The following is a 19,919-nucleotide window of genomic DNA, read 5'->3' as shown; positions in this document are numbered from 1 at the left end:
TGCTGCTGCCACGATCCTGGGCTTAACTACTTTATTGTTAAATTTCAGTCTAGAGCAGTCAGAATTACAAAGGAAGTCAAAAGGAAAATATTTCATCTTTTTATGCTTTTGGAATAAGTTTTTCTACTTTGGTATTGAGTTCTTTTACTGACAACTGATCCTACTGAATTGAGTTGTATGAAAAAGTAGATTTTGGCTAAGGAAACGGTGGGGATTATATAAAGACTGTGATCTCTAGTACTTAAGAACCAAGCTTCATAGAGACAAAGTAGAGTTATTATTTAATGGATATAGAGTTTCAGTTTTACAGGTTCTGGAGACGGATGGTGGTGATGGTTGCACAATTTTATGAATGTAAATATTTAATACTGCTGAACTGTACACATAAGAATGGTTAAGGTGGTTCTCACTACTGCACTTGACTAGTCTTAAAAAATAATAAAAAAATTTTTAAATGGTTAAGGTGGTGAATTTTATGTTATGTGTGTTTTACCTCAATTTTAAAATTTTTGGAAAAAAAACAGGTCTGAGTTTTCTGAGGAAATGCTAAATAGCTGTGGACGAAGAGGAAAGAAAGTCATTGTGCATGTAAATAGTCATTAAGGTCTTTTAGGTTTGCTGAGGTCATTTAGGTGCTGGAGATGAGTGGTTTACAGATGAAGGCAAAACTAGGAGGTGTGGATCCTTTCTAGAGAGCTTTGGAAGTTTCGTTTTTTTTTAACTCGAGTTCAAAAAACTGGTTGTCATCCAGTTGTCCATAGTATCAATCCCTTAATTCCAGGCTCCCTAATGTGATCCCAACCTCCTTTTCCTGTGGAATCTCCTATTATTCTTTTAAACATTCAGTTATGATCTATTCACTGTCATACAAATCTTGTGTTTTGGGGCCATTGCTTGAAATCTCAGTTCAGCCTAAATGAGTTACTTCATGGCTTTGCCTCCTTCAAGGATCAGTTCAAGGCACTTCCTCTAGGAGATATTTCTCCACCACACAATGATACCCCTCCTCTGAACTCACTCATTTGTATATTGCCTAGTGATTATGGGGTTTTTTGTAATCTTATTTTAACTCTTGCATTTTGATTTCTATTTTCTGGTACCTGTGTCTTGTGTAATGGATACATTTTATGTGCTTCCTCAGATTTCCCTGGCCTCGTTTACTTTGCGGACCCACAGTCCTTTCCTCTGCCTGGGGCTGACCAGTTGCATTTCTGGAATCTCTGGCTTCTCCTGCCACTTCTGGGATCCTGTGAAACACTGCACTGAACAATGCAGTCACTGGCTTCCCAGTGGCTGCTAGGAGGGCTTAGATGATGCATCCTGGAAGTATGAGGGGGTCACTCCCCACAGAGCCAATTTTGACCAATTGAAAACAGTAGACTTTGTGAGCACAACAGAGAAATTTTCCTTCCTTCTTCCTATTGAAACCAAGCCCCTCTAAAATCGAGTTTCCCTGCCAAGTTTATGATTAACCTCTCTGTAGAAAACTTTATTCCCTTTTTTGTTCCAGTAGGATTGAGGAGTATCAAAGAAAAGGGGGGATTGAAACCAAGCAGGACCCTGCAGGGCCCTTCTGGCTACAAAGGCCCCTCCATGTTTCCTGTTTCTTGTAGGAAACAAAGGCTTTTGTTTCCTAGCCCTTCCCTGAGTTCCAAAAGCAGACTCAAGCCGTTACAAATTAGGGAAGGGAGGAAATGCAGAAACAAAGGAAAAGCAGCCGAGTAGAAAAATTAATAATAGGTTAAACAATACTTCAGTGATAAAACACTCCTAGTTCCTTCTCAAGGGATGTACAAAATGATCTGATGTATATCTTTTGAGTTGTTCTGAAGAAATTAAGACTCACCCCACCCAGGTGGAGGATGGTGACTACATGCTGATCATAAGCACTAGACCCTAAACTTGTAGAAATCGGTTGATGATTAAGATTCCGGAAACATCACCCTGTTACCTCACAACCAACCAATCAAAAGAAAATCCGTGAGCTGCAACCCTCACATCAAAAGGTGCCTTTAAAACCCTTCTCTGGAAGCCACAGAGGAGTTCCTGTCGTCTTTCCAGCACTAGCTGCCCGTTCTCTTTGCTTGGTGCCCTGCAATAAACGCTGCACTTTCCTTCAACACACCCACATGTCAGTAGGTTGGCTTTGATGCATGGCGGGCAAACAGACCAAGTTTGGTTCAGTAACACTTCCAACACATGGTTTCTCTCTCTCTCTCTTTTTTTATTTGGCATGGTGTCTCTAAACAATGTGTCTGGAGAAGGACAAGACTGAGTGCATGGATCTAGCAAGCAACCTATTGTCAAGGAGGAGCCAGCAAGGTAACACATCATCTTGTATTACTTCTCATCCTTCTCTACATAACAGCCTTCCAAAGTGTTACTCATTCTGGTTGTCCTGAATTTGTACCTCCCAAATAAAGCGTCAGTGTTTAACTTTTACCTGTAGGGCAGGATCCACATTTTAAAATGTTTCTGTTATTCACACTACCTAGTGCATGGCATTTATTCAAAAAATATTATAGGACTTCCCTGGTGGCGCAGCGGTTGAGAGTTCACCTGCCGATGCAGGGGACACGGGTTCGTGCCCCGGTCTGGGAAGATCCCACATGCTGTGGAGCGGCTGGGCCCATGAGCCATGGCCGTTGAGCCTGTGCGTCTGGAGCCTGTGCTCCGCAACGGGAGAGGCCACAGCAGTGAGAGGCCTGCATATCGCAAAAAAAAAAAAAAAAAAAAAAAAAAATTATAAATAGGACTTGCCTGGTGGTCCAGTGGCTAAGACTCCACGTTCCCAGTGCAGGGGGCATGAGTTTGATCCCTGGTCAGGGAACTAGATCCCACATGCCGCAACTAAGAGTTCGCATGCTGCAACTAAAGATCCCACACGTGGCAACGAAGGTCCCACATGCCACAACTGAGACTTGGCACAGCCAAATAAATAAATTTTTTTTAAATTATAAATATATGGTCAGTGTGTGAGAATTCCCTTTCTAGTACAAGTAACTATGGAACTGTACTAGAGAGAAAATGCACATCAACATACAAAATATATTAGATGTTTTATTTATTTATTGCTTTTAGTACATACATTCACATGGTTCAAAATTCAAAAAGTACAAATAGATTAACATTGAAATGACTTCCTCCTACATTTGATCCCTAGCTTCTCAGTTTTCTTCCCTAAGAAAACCAATGTTACCACTTTTTAATGTATTTCTCCAGAAGAAGTTTATGAAGTTTATAGATATAGTAGCCTATATGTTTGTTTTTGCCCGTTTTTTCCATTTAGCAATATATATTGGAAATGAATATTTTATTTTATTTTTTTTATTTTATTTTTTTTGCGGTACGCAGGCCTCTCACTGTTGTGGCCTCTCCCATTGCGGAGCACAGGCTCAGGACGCGCAGGCTCAGCGGCCGTGGCTCATGGGCCCAGCCGCTCCGCGGCATGTGGGATCTTCCTGGACCGGGGCACGAACCCGTGTCCCCTGCATCGGCAGGTGGACTCTCAACCACTGCGCCACCAGGGAAGCCCTGGAAATGAATATTTTAAAACAACACATCTTGGTGATAACTGCATATTACTATACGATTACATGAAGAGCTTCTTCATTCTCTTGTATTGCTACACAGAAAGTATCCACTGTATCAGTATATCATAATTTAACACTCTCCTCACTTTTGCTATAAAAATAACCCTGTAATAAGTTGCATGTATGTATTTTTTCCCATTTGCAAGATAAATTACTAGAAGCGTAATCTCTGGGTCTAGGGTAACAGGTTAGCTTTTGGCTGATGGTATCAACTCTTCTAGGGATGACTTTTGCTCTTCAGGGGCCCTCACTGCTTTTCCCTTCTCAATGACCTGAACAGCCTTTAGCAAACCATCCTGCAGAGCCTGGTTCTTTACCATATTAGTGATCATGAAATTGACATCTTTTATATACATTTGCCTTACTTTAGCAATGTAGTGTTCTGCCTTGTTACCATGTGCTACAAAGAAGGTGCACAGTGCTGTGATATCTTCTTCTTGCATCCCATGCTCCTCCAGAACAGACTCCCATACAACTCTAATGCGCTTGTTCTTGACTTTTCGTCTAAGGATGGAGGCTAAGGTGGGAAGACCTCTCACCAGATCTGGCAGCTTCTCAAGCACACGAGTGTGCAAGCGGATGAGTACTTCAATGACGTAGCTGTATAAAATATTCAATTCCATTGGAGTGAACCTACAAAAAAATGTGGAGAGCTTCTTAAGCATTAGAACTCTTTACATACAAACATAAAATGAATTTTCTTAGGATAATTCAAAGAAGTATAAACCTACTAGGAGAACTGTAAGCAGATACGGTAGGAGGTCCCCAGAGAAAGAGAACCAGGCATGGCTCTCTTGACATAACAGAAGCCATTTTTTGTTTGTTTGTTTGTTTTGTGATATGTGGGCCTCTCACTGTTGTGGCCTCTCCCGCTGCAGAGCACAGGGTCCGGACGCGCAGGCCCAGTGGCCATGGCTCACAGGCCCAGCCGCTCCGCGGCATGTGGGATCCTCCCGGACTGGGGCACGAACCCATGCCCCTGCATCGGCAGGCGGACTCTCAACCACTGCTCCACCAGGGAAGCCCAAGAGAAGCCATTTTTGACCTAAGCCATTTTGTGATCTAAGCCTGGCCACAGTGCTTGACCTTGAACAGGTCTCAGTAATTCATGATCTTAATGGTAAGTGAGGGAATGCAGGGACAAAGGAAAAGCTGTCAAGAAAAAGTAGTTTAGTGATAAGAGTCCTAGTTCCTCTTCAAGGGATATATGTAACAATCTGATACATATCTTTTGAGTTCTGCAGGAACTGAGGTCCCCACCCAGTGGAAGATGGAATAATGATGTTGACCTTTTCTGACCCTTATGACTTCAGTCAACTAAAGCTTGGACTCTGTCAACCTTTGCCCCAATTCGCTGCTGAGTTCTCCTCTATTCAAGCCCCTTCATGATTATGCATGTACCCTTAGCTTAAAACTTCCCCAGTTCTGTTGTTTGGGAAGACGCTGCTTTGGGGAAGATCCCTGGTGTTTTCCTTACTTGCTGCAAGTAATACATCCTTTCTTGTCCCGGTCTTTGGCTTGGTTGTCTTTTGGTTCAATGCCCACCAAGAGTTGAACCCAGTTTTTAGGTAAGAACCAGCTGTTGCAGTTTAGAAAATGCTTACTTTAGAAATAGGGCCTGCCAGTGTTCATAGTAGTTATTTACAATAGCCAAGACATCGAAGCGACCTAAGCGTCCATCGACCAATGAATGGATAGAGAAGATGTGATACATATATACAGAGAAATGTTACTCAGACATAAAAAAGAACAAAATAATGACACTTGCAGCAACATGGATGGCCCTAGAGATTATCATAATTAAGTCAGACAAAGACAAATGCCACATGATATCACTTATATGTGGAATCTAAAAAAATTATACAAATGAACTTATTTACAAAACAGATTCACAGACATAGAAAACAATTTTACGGTTACCAGAGGGGAAGGGGAGAGAGAGAAATTAGGAGTTTGGGATTAACAGATACACACTATTAAAAGAATTAAAAAAAAAAAAAAGAAATAGGGCTTGCTCTAAACTGGATAGCTTAGATCTCAGGCCACTCATACAGTAAGTTTCTCCATGGCAGAGGAGTTATATTATCCATCTCTATGTTAGTAAGACTTTGGCAAGCAAGGGACTCTGAGATGTGTACCACAGTTCTGGCAAGTAAACAGGTGCTCAAATTAATCTCTTTTGAATGAATGAGCTTAAGAAAATGTAACTTCTTCACAATCCATTGTTGGAACCATATTAAGAAACCCAATTTTAGAGACTTCCCTGGTGGCACAGTGGTTAAGAGTCTGCCTGCCAGTGCAGGGGGCACGAGTTCGAGCCCTGGTCCAGGAAGATCCTACATGCTGCGGAGCAACCAAGCCTGTGCGCCACAACTACTGAGCCTGCGCTCTAGAGCCTGTGAGCCACAGCTACGGAGCCCATGTGCTGCCACTACTGAAGCCTGCGTGCCTAGAGCCCATGCTCCACAACCAGAGAAGCCCCTGCTTGCTGCAACTAGAGAAAGCCCATATGCAGCAACGAAGACCCAGCACAGCCAAAAATAAATAAATAAATTTATTTTAAAAAAAAAAGAAACCCAATTTTAGAATGACCACAGCAAGCTCTCACAAAACCACAAAATTCCACTGATTTCTGATTGGATACTCACTTGAATGACAGAACTGCTGTCCACAGCTCATCTTGGGCAGCTTGGTTTGCCAGAGTCTTGCTATGATGTTCAAATTTCTGTGTCAGATTATCCTTGGTGAAGTCCAGTTCTTTAAACTGTGCTTCTAATGCTTGGAGTTTGTGGCCTACTCTATAGGATAAAAGAATCAAGGGTTAATTTAGGTCAGGGCACAAAACTAAGGTTCTGTCTTAATATAAGGCTATAATACATTGTTTATAACCACTATCAAATTTGAGTAGCTATTTACATTTTAAGATTATGAACAATTGTTCCCATTTGCTGTTCTCTCTAGTCATCATCCTAGTTCTGGCATTCCTTATATTGCCAAACATGTGAATTGTCTAATAACCTCAATTACATGCCATGTCTTGTCTTCGTACCATACTTTATACGTTAAAAAATATTTTATACAAGCTTTAATTTGATTCTCACAACAACCATTAGAAGTAAAGCAGTCATTTTTACTATTTACGGATAAAGAAATTGAGTCTCAAAGAGTTACTTTTTAATGATCTAAGTTGTAAGCTCTTGGAGGGAGAGGATCAGAGACTATTTCTTGGACATCTTTATGCCTGTCCCCCAATACCTATAAGAGGCCTTACACAGAAGTAATACAATGTGTCTCCTATGATTGACATTTTTGATGTTAGTGAAATGCTAAGCAGTGTAACAGCAAAAGGGGGATCTGAGTAGCTCTGAACAGCCCTGATCGTTAGAGGGCGCTGTGGCACCAAAATTACGTCTAACTGAACCACAAAGAATTGAACCACACAACTCACTTGCCTGAAGCCACCCACATTGTCTTTCACGAAGGAAATGATACGCACACAGCCAGTTCCCCGAGTTTCTATGTCCCCAGTCACCCGAATACTGTTGTGGTTGCCTAGGGTTCTATCCTTGACCATTTTCTCTTCTTGGTCTTTATTTTCTCCCAAGGCTAATTTAGCTTCAGGTACGACCCCTCTCCTAAGCTCTAGACCTGTATATTCAACTATGTTTTGCACATCTCCACCTGGATGGTGATGTCAAATTCAACTGTCTTAAGCTGAATCTACTAAGTCCCTCCTTCCTCCTCTCGCACCCCATCTTCAGAAATTTCGGCAATGGAATTTTCTCATTGCTTTGGATTCTATTTACATATAGATAAGGCTCTGTACGAAATGTGCATTTTTGTAGTATAGGCCTGCATGACCTAATACGCCAGTAATCTCTGTCTGCAAGTCAAAACTATGATATCTGGCAAAGTCTCTGTATTAACTTTTAGGTCTTTAAGAAGATATTGCTTTTAGGTCATCTCCAGCTTGAACCCTAGAGGTAAACTCTAGCTTGTCATTCAGTATAAAGGTTTACAATTGGAGCATTTCTTTGGAATCTTTTCACCAAAAGGCATTCCCGATCATTCCACATAAATCCTAAACAACATGTCTGCAAATCTGCGTTTCTACTACAATTCTCCAGCTCAGTTAATGGCATCACCATCTACCCAATTCCTCGAACTAGAAATCTCAGAATAACTCACCATTTTTTCCCTTTCTCTCCATCAGCGTGTCTCTAATCTATCCCGTCCTCTCTATCTCCAGTAAACCAGTTAATGCCATCTTTCACTTGGACCTAGGATTACAGTAGTCTAACTTGATTCCTCCTTTTCACGTCCAATCCATTCTCCAGAGATATTCTTCTAAAACACAATTCTGATTTTATAATTTGACTATTATATACGTTTTATGCTGCCGACTTGCCCAGTGATATTGCTGGAGCCAAGTTGGATTTCCTCAGCAGGAAACAGGCTCTTTGCCCTTCGCCCCCATCTTCTACCAGTTCTCTCACACATCCTAGTCACCAGTCATATGAGACATCTAGCTGCTGACAGAATACCGTATGCGATTCCAAGCTTCTATGCTTCCACGTACTGTTTCCTCAGCCTAGAATTCCTTACCGTATTTTTATTTCTTGTAAACTCCTACTCACACTTTCAGATCCAGCCTAAATGTCCCTCTATGAAGGGTTCCCTTTCCTAGTGTCAAAGGCAAAATTCATTCCTGTCTTCATGTTCTCATAGCCCTTTAGGAACATCACCATTATAATGTCAGTCACATTAAATTGTAAGCATTTTTGAATACTTCTGTTATTCCTAAGGCTGTGAGCTTCTTGAGGGCAGAAACCACATGTTACTTATTTTTGCAAACCTGTTACATAGCACATGCATTAATTGAATGGAATTATAGCATCTGGAAGTAGATTTTTCTTTATTATTAATTGACATTTTTTGAACCTGAACACGTTAACAGAGAAAGAATTCTAATTAGCATGTCCGTAGTTCTTTGCTTATTTTTATTCTTCATTCTTCTCTTACTCATCTTCCCAGAAAAGCAGACCCATGCTTGCTCCCTCCCTGTAGCCATTAGCAACCTTTTCATTGCCTCCTTTAAGGATATCAGGGTTGTGGTTTCATTGTTCATCTTCTTAAGGCAAAATGAAAAAGAAAACAAGCAAAACAAAAACCCAATAGAGGTTTGAATCCAGGGTTTTCTGCTCTCTTCCACTCAGCAACAGGCAGCAGCAGTGTGAGTATTCGATCTAAATTCTGCCTGAAAGGTCACTCAGTACAAGAAGCTTTTAATAGCTTGTACATCCAAATATAGTTTCAAAGGGCTGATCCTATGAACACAGGTGTCCTGGGATACACTATAATATTTGCCTTTGAAAAGTGACCATAGGTCATCAACCTAGTACAACAGCCAGATGTAATTGTGGCTCTGTGTATATTCTGGTAAATGGATATACGGGTACACAATGTATACATATACTAGGATTAAATTTAATGGAATTATTACTCTCTAATTTTAAGAGCTTAATTTTTCACTTATAATCTCAATTAGGTTTAAAGAAGCCCCAGACTTTTTATGATGTATTATATCAATGCAAAAAAATCTGACCATCCTTAGAAACTTATATTTATTGTAGTATTAGATTAGGTATTGGAAATAAAAACAGACATAAAACAGGATTCCTGAATTCAAGGGGTTTAAATACTAACTGGGGAGATACTTAAAAGATAATATATACTTAAAAGAAAATATATATAAAATGTGTGCTGAGTAGATACAGACTGTAAAAATCATAGATGATGAGAGAGTAGGTCACTGAAGCCTTGGATAACTGAGAAGCACTCACATTGAAGGTGGGATTTGGTCTTGGCCTTAAAGGAAATGTAGGTCTCTGATTATCAGAGAAGAGAGAGAAGAACATTACAAACTGGAGAAACTGTGTGGGTAAATTCACAGGGGTGGTTGGCAAGTACATGATGTGGTCAGGGAACAATGAGTGAGTATTTTGTTGACATTCTCTCAACAAAAGATTCATGTGAGAAAAAGAAAAACGACACAAGCTGGTAAAAGTCAGGTCATGGATTTATTCATTCATTGAATAATTTATTTACTTATTCAATATTTGCTGAACACCATAAATATAAATTGAATGGGCAAAACCTATGAATGAATGATCAGCACTATCCCAGGTATTAGGAATAAAATGAGTAAGGCAAAATCCTTGCCCTAAGAAGCATACTAGTAGGGAGACTGAAAACGAGGATTGCAAAAGGGTTCTAGCCAGCCTGGTAAGCAGTTTGGACGTATGTGAGGTGTTGGTTCTGTAAGTTATTCTAGCACTGGTGTTTAAGATGGATCCAAATGGGAATGAAACCAGAGGCAGAGATGTCCCTCAGGAGACTGGTATCACAGTCAGATGTGAAGTGATGAGATTACAATGTCTGTCCTTGGAGTGAAAAGGGAAAGGGACAGACCTGAGAGACAGTATGAGTCCCCAAGGCCTCCTGGGGGTTGGAGTCAGTAAGTCTCACATGAATTTTCAGAAAAGTTTGGGTGTCCTAAAGGAATCAAGTCCTTCCTTGCCTCAGTGGGAAAACCTTGCTAGAGTCTTTGTATCCTACCCAGTGGCCATCCTCCCCAATACGTCCCCACCCCTGCTATTTTTTCCTCATTAACAGAATCTAAATCCAAATATTGTTCGAGCATTGGGCAGCTGTGTACTTCAGGGGACTCTGGGTCTACCCACCCCCTTAGTCACAGGGTGGTGAATCTTGATTAGACCAAACCAATCACAGTAATTTTATTATTGTTGCCATTATCATTGGTTTAGGAATGGGCAGGTGGCAGAATTCTGCCCTATGAAATGTGAGAGGAGATTTACTGTGGGGCTTCTGAGAAAACATTTTTTTAAACTTGTGATAAAATATACATAACATAAAATTTACCATTTTTGGTTGGGGGGGATGGGTGAAATGGGTGAAGGTAGTCAAAAAGTACAGACTTCTAGTTATAATAAATAAGTCCTGGGTATGTAATGTACAGCATGGTGACTATATTTAATAACACTGTATTGTATATTTGAAAGTTGCTAAGAGACTTGATTTTAAAAGTTTTCATCACAGGAAAAAAAATTGTAACTGTGTGTGATGATGGACATTAACTACACTTACAGTGGTGATCATCATGTACTGCATACGTATATAGAATCATTACTTTGTATACCTGAAACTAATACAATGTTATATGGCAATTATATCTCAATTTAAAAATGTTACCATTTTTGACCATTTTAAGTGTACAGTTCTGTGACATTAAGAACATACACACTGTTGTCCAAACATTACCACCATTTCCATCTCCAGAACTTTTTCATCTTCCCCAGCTGAAAGTCTGTACCTATTAAATACCAACTTCACATTCTCCCCTCTCCTCAGCCCCTGAAACCACCATTCCACTTTCTGTCTCTGTGAATTTGGCTATTCTAACTCCTCACATAAGGGGAATTGTGCCTTCTTGTGACTGGGAGAAGAGTTTTTCTGATGATAAAAAGAAACACATGGGAGAAAATGTTCTCTTCATCCCTCAATATTGTTGGATTTTCCTTCATATGATGCCAGGGACTGCAGCATCCAGCCTATTACGGCCGTGAGGGGAACCAGCCTCAGGGAGTAAGCCAGGGCAGCAGAGCAGAGAGAGGAAAAGAACCTGTCCCAATGGAAAATAGTATGGAAGTTCCTCAAAAATTAAAAATAGAACTACTACTCTGATCCAGCAATCCCACTTCTGGGTATATATGTATATCTGAAGGAAATGAATACCGGGTATCGATGAGAGACCTGCACTCCCATGTTCACTGCAGCATTATTCACAATAGCCAAGATATGGAAACAAGCTAAGTGTCCAAGAAAGAAGAAAATTCTGATGTTTGCAACAACATGGATGGACCTAGAGGGCATTATGCTAGGTGAAATAAGTCAGACAGAGAAGGACAAATACTGCATGGTACCACTTATATGCGGACTCTAAATATAAAGTTAAATTCATAGAAACAGAGTAGAAAAGTGGTTGCCAGGGACTGGGGGGTGGAGGGTGGGGAATAGAGATTGGAAAAAGGGTAAAGTTTAAAAAAAGAAAGAAAGAAGCTGTCACTGAATTAACCTCCCCTAGAACTCTTTCGTTGCTAATGTGCTTATGAGGAATAACAACTTTGCCTTATTGATTAAGCCTTTTATAGTTGGGGCTCTGTCCTTAAGGAGTTCAGCAAAGTGAAGGAGACTTTTTTTTTTTTTGCCACACTGTGCGGCATGTGGGATCTTAGTTCCCCCACCAGGGATCAAACCCGGGCCCCCTGCAGTGGAAGCAGAGAGTCGTAACCACTGGACAGCCAGGGAATTCCGTGCACGAGACTTTATACATCAAGTTCTTCTTTGCTGGGGTTTCTTCAGAAGCCCTTCATTTCTCTGGAGCTAACATTAGTTTTCTTATGGGTAGACCTGTGGCCGGTACCTTGACAAGGAAATAAAACAGAGAAGGAAGGAAACAATGGTGGAAACTCTCACGTAACCTGGCATCTCTGTCCTCAGCGCACTCAGCATGAGCCATTGGGGGACCAGCCCCCAGCCTCTGGAATAATGTTTAGAACAGGGTAAAGAGCAAATGGTTTGGCTCTGGGATCAGAGCCTGCCAATTCCACCCACCAGTGCTGCTTCCTTTAGGATACTGCCTGCCCATCCAGATCCAATTCTTGTTCCCTTCTCCCTACTTGCACTGACGACCTCTTGTCTGTACAGACCTAAACAGAACCTGCTGATCATTCCATCCTTGATTGCCTCTCTGCTATTTGGCCTGTTGTCTGCCCAATCTTTGAATTTCCTCTTCTCTTCTGCCAGGTTCACCTTCTGGACCTTCCTTGTCCCCTGTCATTTTGCTTTCCAAACTTTTTTTTTTTAACTAATGAACTTTATTTTTTAGAGCAGTTTTAGGTTCCCAGGCAAAAGAGCAGAAAGTACAGAGAGTTTTTATATATCCCTCCCCTCACACAGACTCACCCTCCCCCACAGTAGACATCCATGTACCACAGCGGTACATCTGTTACAAGTGATGAACCTACATTTTCACATCCTTATTATCCAAAGTCTCTAGTTTACGTTAGGGTTCACTCTAGGTGTTGTCCAGTCTATAGGTTTTCACAAATGCATAGTAATCTGTATCCACCATTGTAATATCATACAGAATAGTTGCACTGTGTGCTCTGCCTATTCATCTCTCCCTCCCCACAAATCTCTGGCAGCCACTGATCTTTTCACTATCTCCCTAGTTTTGCTTTTCCCAGAATGTCATATGGTCAGAATCACACAGTATGTAGCCTTTTCAGATTGGCTTCTTTTACTTAGTGATATGCATTTAATTTTCCTCCAAGTCTTTTCATGGCTTGATAGCTCATTTCTTTTCCTTTTTTTAAAAATTTTTAAAAAAAATATTTATTTATTTTTGGCTGTGTTGGATCTTCGTTGCTGCATGTGGGCTTTCTCTAGTTGTGGCAGGCGGGGGCTACTCTTCGTTGTGGTGCGCGGGCTTCTCATTGCGGTGGCTTTTCTTGTTGCAGAGCACAGGCTCTAGGTGCACGGGCTTCAGTAGTTGCGGCTCGCAGGCTTTGTTGCTCCGCGGCATGTGGGATCTTTCCAGACCTGGGCTCGAACCCATGTCCCCTGTATTGGCAGGCGGATTCTTAACCACTGCACTGCCAGGGGAGTCCTGTTAGCTCATTTCTTTTTAGCACTGAATAATATTCCATTGCCTGAATGTACCACAGTTTCTTTATCCATTCACTTACTGAAGGAATCTTGAATGCTTCTAAGTTTTGGCAACTATGAATAAAGCTGCTATAAATACACATGTGTAGGTTTTTGTGTGGACATAAGTTTTCAATTTATTGAGTAAATACCAAGGATCTCGATTGCTGGATTGCATGGTAAGAGTATGTTCAGTTTGTAAGTGTCTTCCAAAGTGGCTGTACTATTTTGTATTTCTACCAGCAATGGAGTTAGAGTTCTTTTTACTCTGCATTCTTGCCAGCATTTGGTGTTGTCATTGTTTTAGATTTGGCCACTCTAATAAGTGTGTAGTGTCATCTAATTATTTTAATTTGTAATTCCCTAATGACAAATGATGTTGAATATCTTTCATATGCTTACTTGCCATCTGTGTATCTTCTTCTGTGAAATCTCTGTTCAAGTGTTTTGCCCTTTTAAAAATCAGGTTGTTTTCTTATTGTTGAGTTTTAGGAGCTCTTTGTATATTTTGAATAATGGTACTTTATCAGTTGTATATTTTAAACATATTTTCTTCCACAAACCTTTTTCATAGCAAAGCTGCAACCTAGATTTCTGCCTGCTTTCTGTTGCAGGGTACAGATCTTTGAAAGAACGAGGAACTCAAGACCTAAACAGCAGTGCCAAGAACTAAATAGTACTTTGGTCTGCTAAAACAAGCATCTGAGAAACAAGCTTCTAAAGCAGCAGCAGGTTTTTGTTGTTCATCCTAGAGCTGAATCAAGTACTAACAATTGAATACTTTGAGTACTACCTTTGAGTGCTGAACTCAAAGTACAGACGCTAAGAGAGTAATGCTATTTCTGACCCAGGGAAAAGATCCAGGAGTTTTTGCCAGAGATGAAGTTACCAATAGTAAGTTTACTAATGGCCACCTTGCCCTAAGAGTTCTTGTAAGAGTAGCACATGTGGATGGAAATAGGGCTTGTTAAAATGATACTTTGTCAGGGGGGCTGCCAACCTGGTTTTTCCCACTTTTTTAGATTGCTCACAGTGCAAACTTCAGGAAAATGCATTCAGTCCAGATACTTACCTACACCAGTACATCAGAGGAAGGGGTTCTTTAACTTATGAATTTATAAAGACTACAAAAGGATTCATTGAAAATGTCTGAGCTCATATTCTTGAAAGAGAATTCCATACATTTTATTAGCTCCATCACCAGACTCAACCTTTCACCTGACCCAGTCATCATATAAAAGCAAAATTCAGACACAGTGCCAGTTCCAGGCGATCACTCCATTTGCTTGCAACCTGCTTGCATTGGTTTCCTTTTCCCTCATTTCTAGATTCCAGTTTCTAAAACCTGGCTTGGTGTCCTTCAGGCTAAACTGTCATTGGTCTCTGATCAGATTGGTACAAATTCTTGTTCTACCACTTCTTAACTCTGTGAGCTTGTGCAAATTACTTAATATCTCTCATCCCCCATTTCTGTATTTTAAAATGGGGGCCATCATCAAAAGGACTTTAGAGGGATTGAGCCTCAACTACCCACAGAGGGAACCTGTACTCTGTGTTGGCTATCTTCCCTTCTCTGTCTCACTTTCCTACTTCTGTACTGTGGGTGCTTCCTGAAATTGTAACTGAGCAGGACGCTATGGGGCCTTTCTGGGACAGAACCCCTACACACACACATCTCCTCTGCCTGCCTATTATCTGTAGAAAAACTTTAGCCTCCTAGGCCTTCCCTGAGTTCCAATGAATAAATTTAATCAGAGAAGTGAGAAAATGCGGAGACAAAGGAAAACAGTCAAATAAGACAAGATAATAATAGTTTAGCCACTAAACAAAGTCAAGGACCTTTAGTTCCTCCTCAAGGACTATAGATAATATTCTAAGCCATATTCTTTGAGCTATTTTGCAGATACTGAAACGCTTGCCAGTTAGAAGAAGTTAATTATATCCTGCCTACAAGCACATAGACTCCAGACTAGTCAGAACCAGAAGGTTGATGCTGTTGACTCCTGAGTACCTCACCACCAACCAATCGGAAGAATGTCCATGAGCTGATCACGTAACCCACAACCCTCTCCTCAGGATGTATCCCCTTCTTTTCCAATATAATTTCTGAGTAAAACCTGGGGAGTCAGGAGTTTGTTCTTTGGGACATGAGTCCACCTCTTCACCAGGATGGCAAGCTTCCTCAGTAAAGCTATCTTTCCTTTTACCCAACACTTGTCTCTCAGTATTGGATTCTTGAGTGATAAGTGGCTGAACCTGAGTTAGGTGACAGAATCATCTCACAAACTACATGCAATTCTCATCTCAGGTCCTACTCTGGGGTAAACCAAATTAAGACTACACCCCTATATCTGTTTGACATTTCTTGTTCAAACATTAATCTCAAAGAATCTTAGCAGACCCTACTAGCTAGATTGGCTATTGACCCCCACTGTGTCTGTGTGATAGGCATGTTCATAGACAGTGGGGTTCTTACGGAAACTTCCATTAATGAACTGGTGAAAAACAAAAATGGTTTAGCTACTTCAAATCTACTGATATTTTTTTTTGGCCACGCCACATGGCATGTGGGATCTTAGCTTCCCGACCAGGGATCAAACCTGTGCCCCCTGCAGTGGAAGTGTGGAGTCTTAACCACTGGACTGCCAGGGAAGTACCCCTGAATTTTTTTAAATTAATAAGGGTTTTAAAAACATCAAAGTGTGGGGGGCTTCCCTGGTGGCACAGTGGTTAACAATCCGCCTGCCAATGCAGGGGACATGGGTTCGAGCCCTGGTCTGGGAAGATCCCACATGCTGCAGAGCAACTAAGCCTGTGCACCACAACTACTGAGCCTGCACTCTAGAGCCCGCTCGCCACAACTACTGAGGTCACGTGCCACAACTACTGAAGCCCACGTGCCTAGAGCCTGTGCTCCACAGCAAGAGAAGCCACCACAATGAGAAGCCTGCACACCGCAACAAAGGTTAGCCCCCACTTGCCGCAACTAAAGAAAGTCCGTGCGCAGAAAAGAGACCCAACACAGGCAAAAATAAATAAATTTATATTTAAAAAAATCTAAGTGTAACATGCACACAGAAAGCTGTATATTGTAAACCTGTGAAAATTAATAAAGGGAAACCTCACTAAAAATGGCATCAAGAGGCTAGAAGTGGAAGCTCTCATGCAGTACCACTCAAAGTCAACTACAGATCCCAACAGAAGAATCATCAACAGGAAAAAATCACCAGTTACAGGCCCCAACAGGAAGAGGTGTATATTGAGTATCCTACAAGAATTCGACTACCCCAGCAACTCAGCCAATGAGAAAGTGTCATCACCCTGAACCCTCACTTTTCTTCAGTGTGCTTTCATTCAAAACAACCTTTTCCAACTTCCTCCATTTTCTCTATAAAATAACGTTCCTCTGCTTTGTTTGTTGGACTTCCCTATGGTTTTTGCTGTGGCTTATTTGTCCTGAATTGCAACTCTCTGCTATTCCCAATTAAACCAATTTTTGCTGGTAAAATAACTGACTCTTTTATTTTTAAAATCAACAAGCTTGATGACTGTGATATTTTGATATAATAAGAAATACATATTTGGTCTTTGTCCTAGTTCTTGGCACAGAGCTTCTAAAACTCTTTATCACTTCCTAAGTGATAAGAGTAATAGGAACATCTCTTCTTATAATTGTTTTTTCTCCCTGGATCCTAAAACAGGTGAAAGAAGCATCTTTTATGATAATATTTGGTTTTATCCCCAGTTGCTGAAATACCTACAGAGTGATAAAGGTGAAAGGAGTGTCCTTTGTTATTCATAAAAAGCCACTTTCAAAACACCTGAGTTTATGTTAGTGAGGCAATTTTTATTTTTTATTTCTTTTTTTTTTTGCAAATTCAAAGCAATAAAATTTGGTATCCTTTAATCCATTAGGTCACATATCCCTGACAATATGTACAATGTTTCTATTTTTTTGTTTTATTTTTTTATACAGCAAGTTCTTATTAGTCATCAGTTTTATACACATCAGTATATACATGTCAATCCCAATCGCCCAATTCATCACACCACCACCACCACCGCCCCGCCACTTTCCCCCCTTGGTGTCCATATGTTTGTTCTCTACATCTGTGTCTCTCTTTCTGCCCTGCAAACCGGTTCATCTGTACCATTTTTCTAGGTTCCACATATATGCGTTAATACATGATGTTTTTCTCTTTCTGACTTACTTCACTCTGTATGACAGTCTCTAGATCCATCCACGTCTCTACAAATGACCCAATTTCGTTCCTTTTTATGGCTGAGTAATATTCCATTGTGTATATGTACCACATCTTCTATATCCATTTCTCTGTTGATGGGCATTTAGGTTGCTTCCACGTCTTGGCTATCGTAAACAGTGCTGCAGTGAACATTGAGGTGCACGTGTCTTTTTGAATTATGGTTTTCTCTGGGTATATGCCCAGTAGTGGAATTGCTGGATCATATAGTAATTCTACTTTTAGTTTTTTAAGGAACCTCCATGCTGTTCTCCATAGTGGCTGTATCAAATTACATTCCCACCAACAGTGCAAGAGGATTCCCTTTTCTCCACACCCTCTCCAGCATTTATTGTGTGTAGATTTGCTGATGATGCCCATTCTAACTGGTGTGTGATACCTCACTGTAGTTTTGATTTGCATTTCTCTAATAATTAGTGATGTTGAGCAGCTTTTCATGTGCCGCTTGGCCATCTGTATGTCTTCTTTGGAGAAATGTCTATTTAGGTCCTCTGCCCATTTTTGGATTGGGTTGTTTGTTTTTTTAATATTGAGCTCCTTGAACTGTTTATACATTTTGGAGATTAATCCTTTGGCCATTGATTCGTTTGCAAATATTTTCTCCCATTCTGAGGGTTGTCTTTTTGTCTTTTTTGTAGTTTCCTTTGCTTTGCAAAACCTTCTAAGTTTCATTAAGTCCCATTTGTTTATTTTTGTTTTTATTTCCATTACTCTAGGAGGTGGATCAAAAAAGATCTTGCTGGGATTTATGTCAAAGAGTGTTCTTCTTATGTTTTCCTCTAAGAGTTTTATAGTGTCCGGTCTTAAGTTTAGGTCTATAATCCATTTTGAGTCTATTTTTGTGTATGGTGTTAGGGAGTATTCTGATTTCATTCTTTTACATGTAGCTGTCCAGTGTTCCCAGCACCATTTCCTGAAGAGACTGTCTTTTCTCCATTGTATATCCTTGCCTCCTTTGTCATAGATTAGCTGACCATAGGTGCATAGGTTTATCTCTGGGCTATCTTGTTCCATTGACCTGTATTTCCGTTTTTGTGCCAGTACCATATTGTTTTGATTACTGAAGCTTTGTAGTATAGTCTGAAGTCAGAGAGTCTGATTCCTCCAGCTCCGTTTTTTTCCCTCAAGACTGCTTTGGCTATTCAGGGTCTTTTGTGTCACAATACAAATTTTAAGATTTTTTTCTTCTAGTTCTGTAAAAAATGCCATTGGTAATTTCATAGGGATTGCACTGAATCTGTAGATTGCTTTGGGTAGTATAGTCATTTTCACAATATTGATTCTTCCAATCCAAGAACATGGTATATCTCTCCATCTGTTGGTATCATGTTTAATTTCTTTCATCAGTGTCTTATAGTCTTCTGCCTACAGGTCTTTTGTCTCCCTAGGTAAGTTTATTCCTAGGTATTCTTTTTGTTGCAATGGTAAATGTGAGTGATTCCTTAATTTCTCTTTCAGAGTTTTCATCATTAGTATATAGGAATGCAAGAGATTTCTGTGCATTAATTTTGTATGTTGCAACTTTACCAAATTCGATGATTAGCTGTAGTAGTTTTCTGGTGGCATCTTTAGGATTCTCTATGTATAGTAACATGTCATCTGCAAACAGTGACAGTTTTACTTCTTTTCCAATTTGTATTCCTTTTATTTCTTTTTCTTCTCTGATTGCCGTGGCTAGGACTTCCAAAACTATGTTGAATAATAGTGGTGAGAGTGGACATCCTTGTCTCGTTCCTGATCTTAGAGGAAATGCTTTCAGTTTTTCACCATTGAGAATGATGTTTGCTGTGGGTTTGTCGTATATGGCCTTTCTTATGTTGAGATAGGTTCCCTCTATGCCCACTTTCTGGAGAGTTTTTATCATAAATAGGTGTTGAATTTTGTCAAAAGCTTTTTCTGCATCTATTGAGATGATCATATGGTTTTTATTCTTCAGTTTGTTAATACAGTGTATCACATGGATTGATTTGAGTATATTGAAGAATCCTTGCATCCCTGGGATAAATCCTACTTGATCATGGTGTATGATCCTTTTAATGTGTTGTTGGATTCTGTTTGCTAGTATTTTGTTGAGGATTTTTGCATCTGTATTCATGAGTGATATTGGTCTGTAATTTTCTTTTTTTGTAGTATCTTTGTCTGGTTTTGGTATCAGGGTGATGGTCGCCTCATAGAATGAGTTTGGGAGTGTTCCTGCCTCCACAGTTTTTTGTAAGAGTTTGAGAAGGATGGGTGTTAGCTCTTCTCTAAATGTTTGATAGAATTCACCTGTGAA

The 19,919-nt window shown here is 40.3% G+C and overlaps 1 protein-coding gene across 1 annotated transcript; it reads right to left on the bottom strand.

The window, feature by feature from the left end:
- Positions 1-3,047: 3,047 nt before the first annotated feature.
- SMCO1 (single-pass membrane protein with coiled-coil domains 1) lies at positions 3,048-8,835 on the bottom strand. Its single transcript, XM_060150375.1, has 3 exons — positions 8,672-8,835; positions 6,242-6,391; positions 3,048-4,226 (listed from the first exon to the last, which is right to left on the bottom strand). The coding sequence occupies exons 1-3, from the start codon at positions 8,719-8,721 to the stop codon at positions 3,782-3,784; spliced, it is 645 nt and encodes a 214-aa protein (XP_060006358.1). The 5' UTR covers positions 8,722-8,835; the 3' UTR covers positions 3,048-3,781.
- Positions 8,836-19,919: the final 11,084 nt, after the last annotated feature.

The sequence above is a fragment of the Lagenorhynchus albirostris genome, chromosome 5 (assembly GCF_949774975.1).
Source record: "Lagenorhynchus albirostris chromosome 5, mLagAlb1.1, whole genome shotgun sequence".
Taxonomy (NCBI): domain Eukaryota; kingdom Metazoa; phylum Chordata; class Mammalia; order Artiodactyla; family Delphinidae; genus Lagenorhynchus; species Lagenorhynchus albirostris.
The sequence above is the reverse complement of the archived record's forward strand: the minus strand, read 5'-3'. Positions and strand labels throughout refer to the sequence as shown.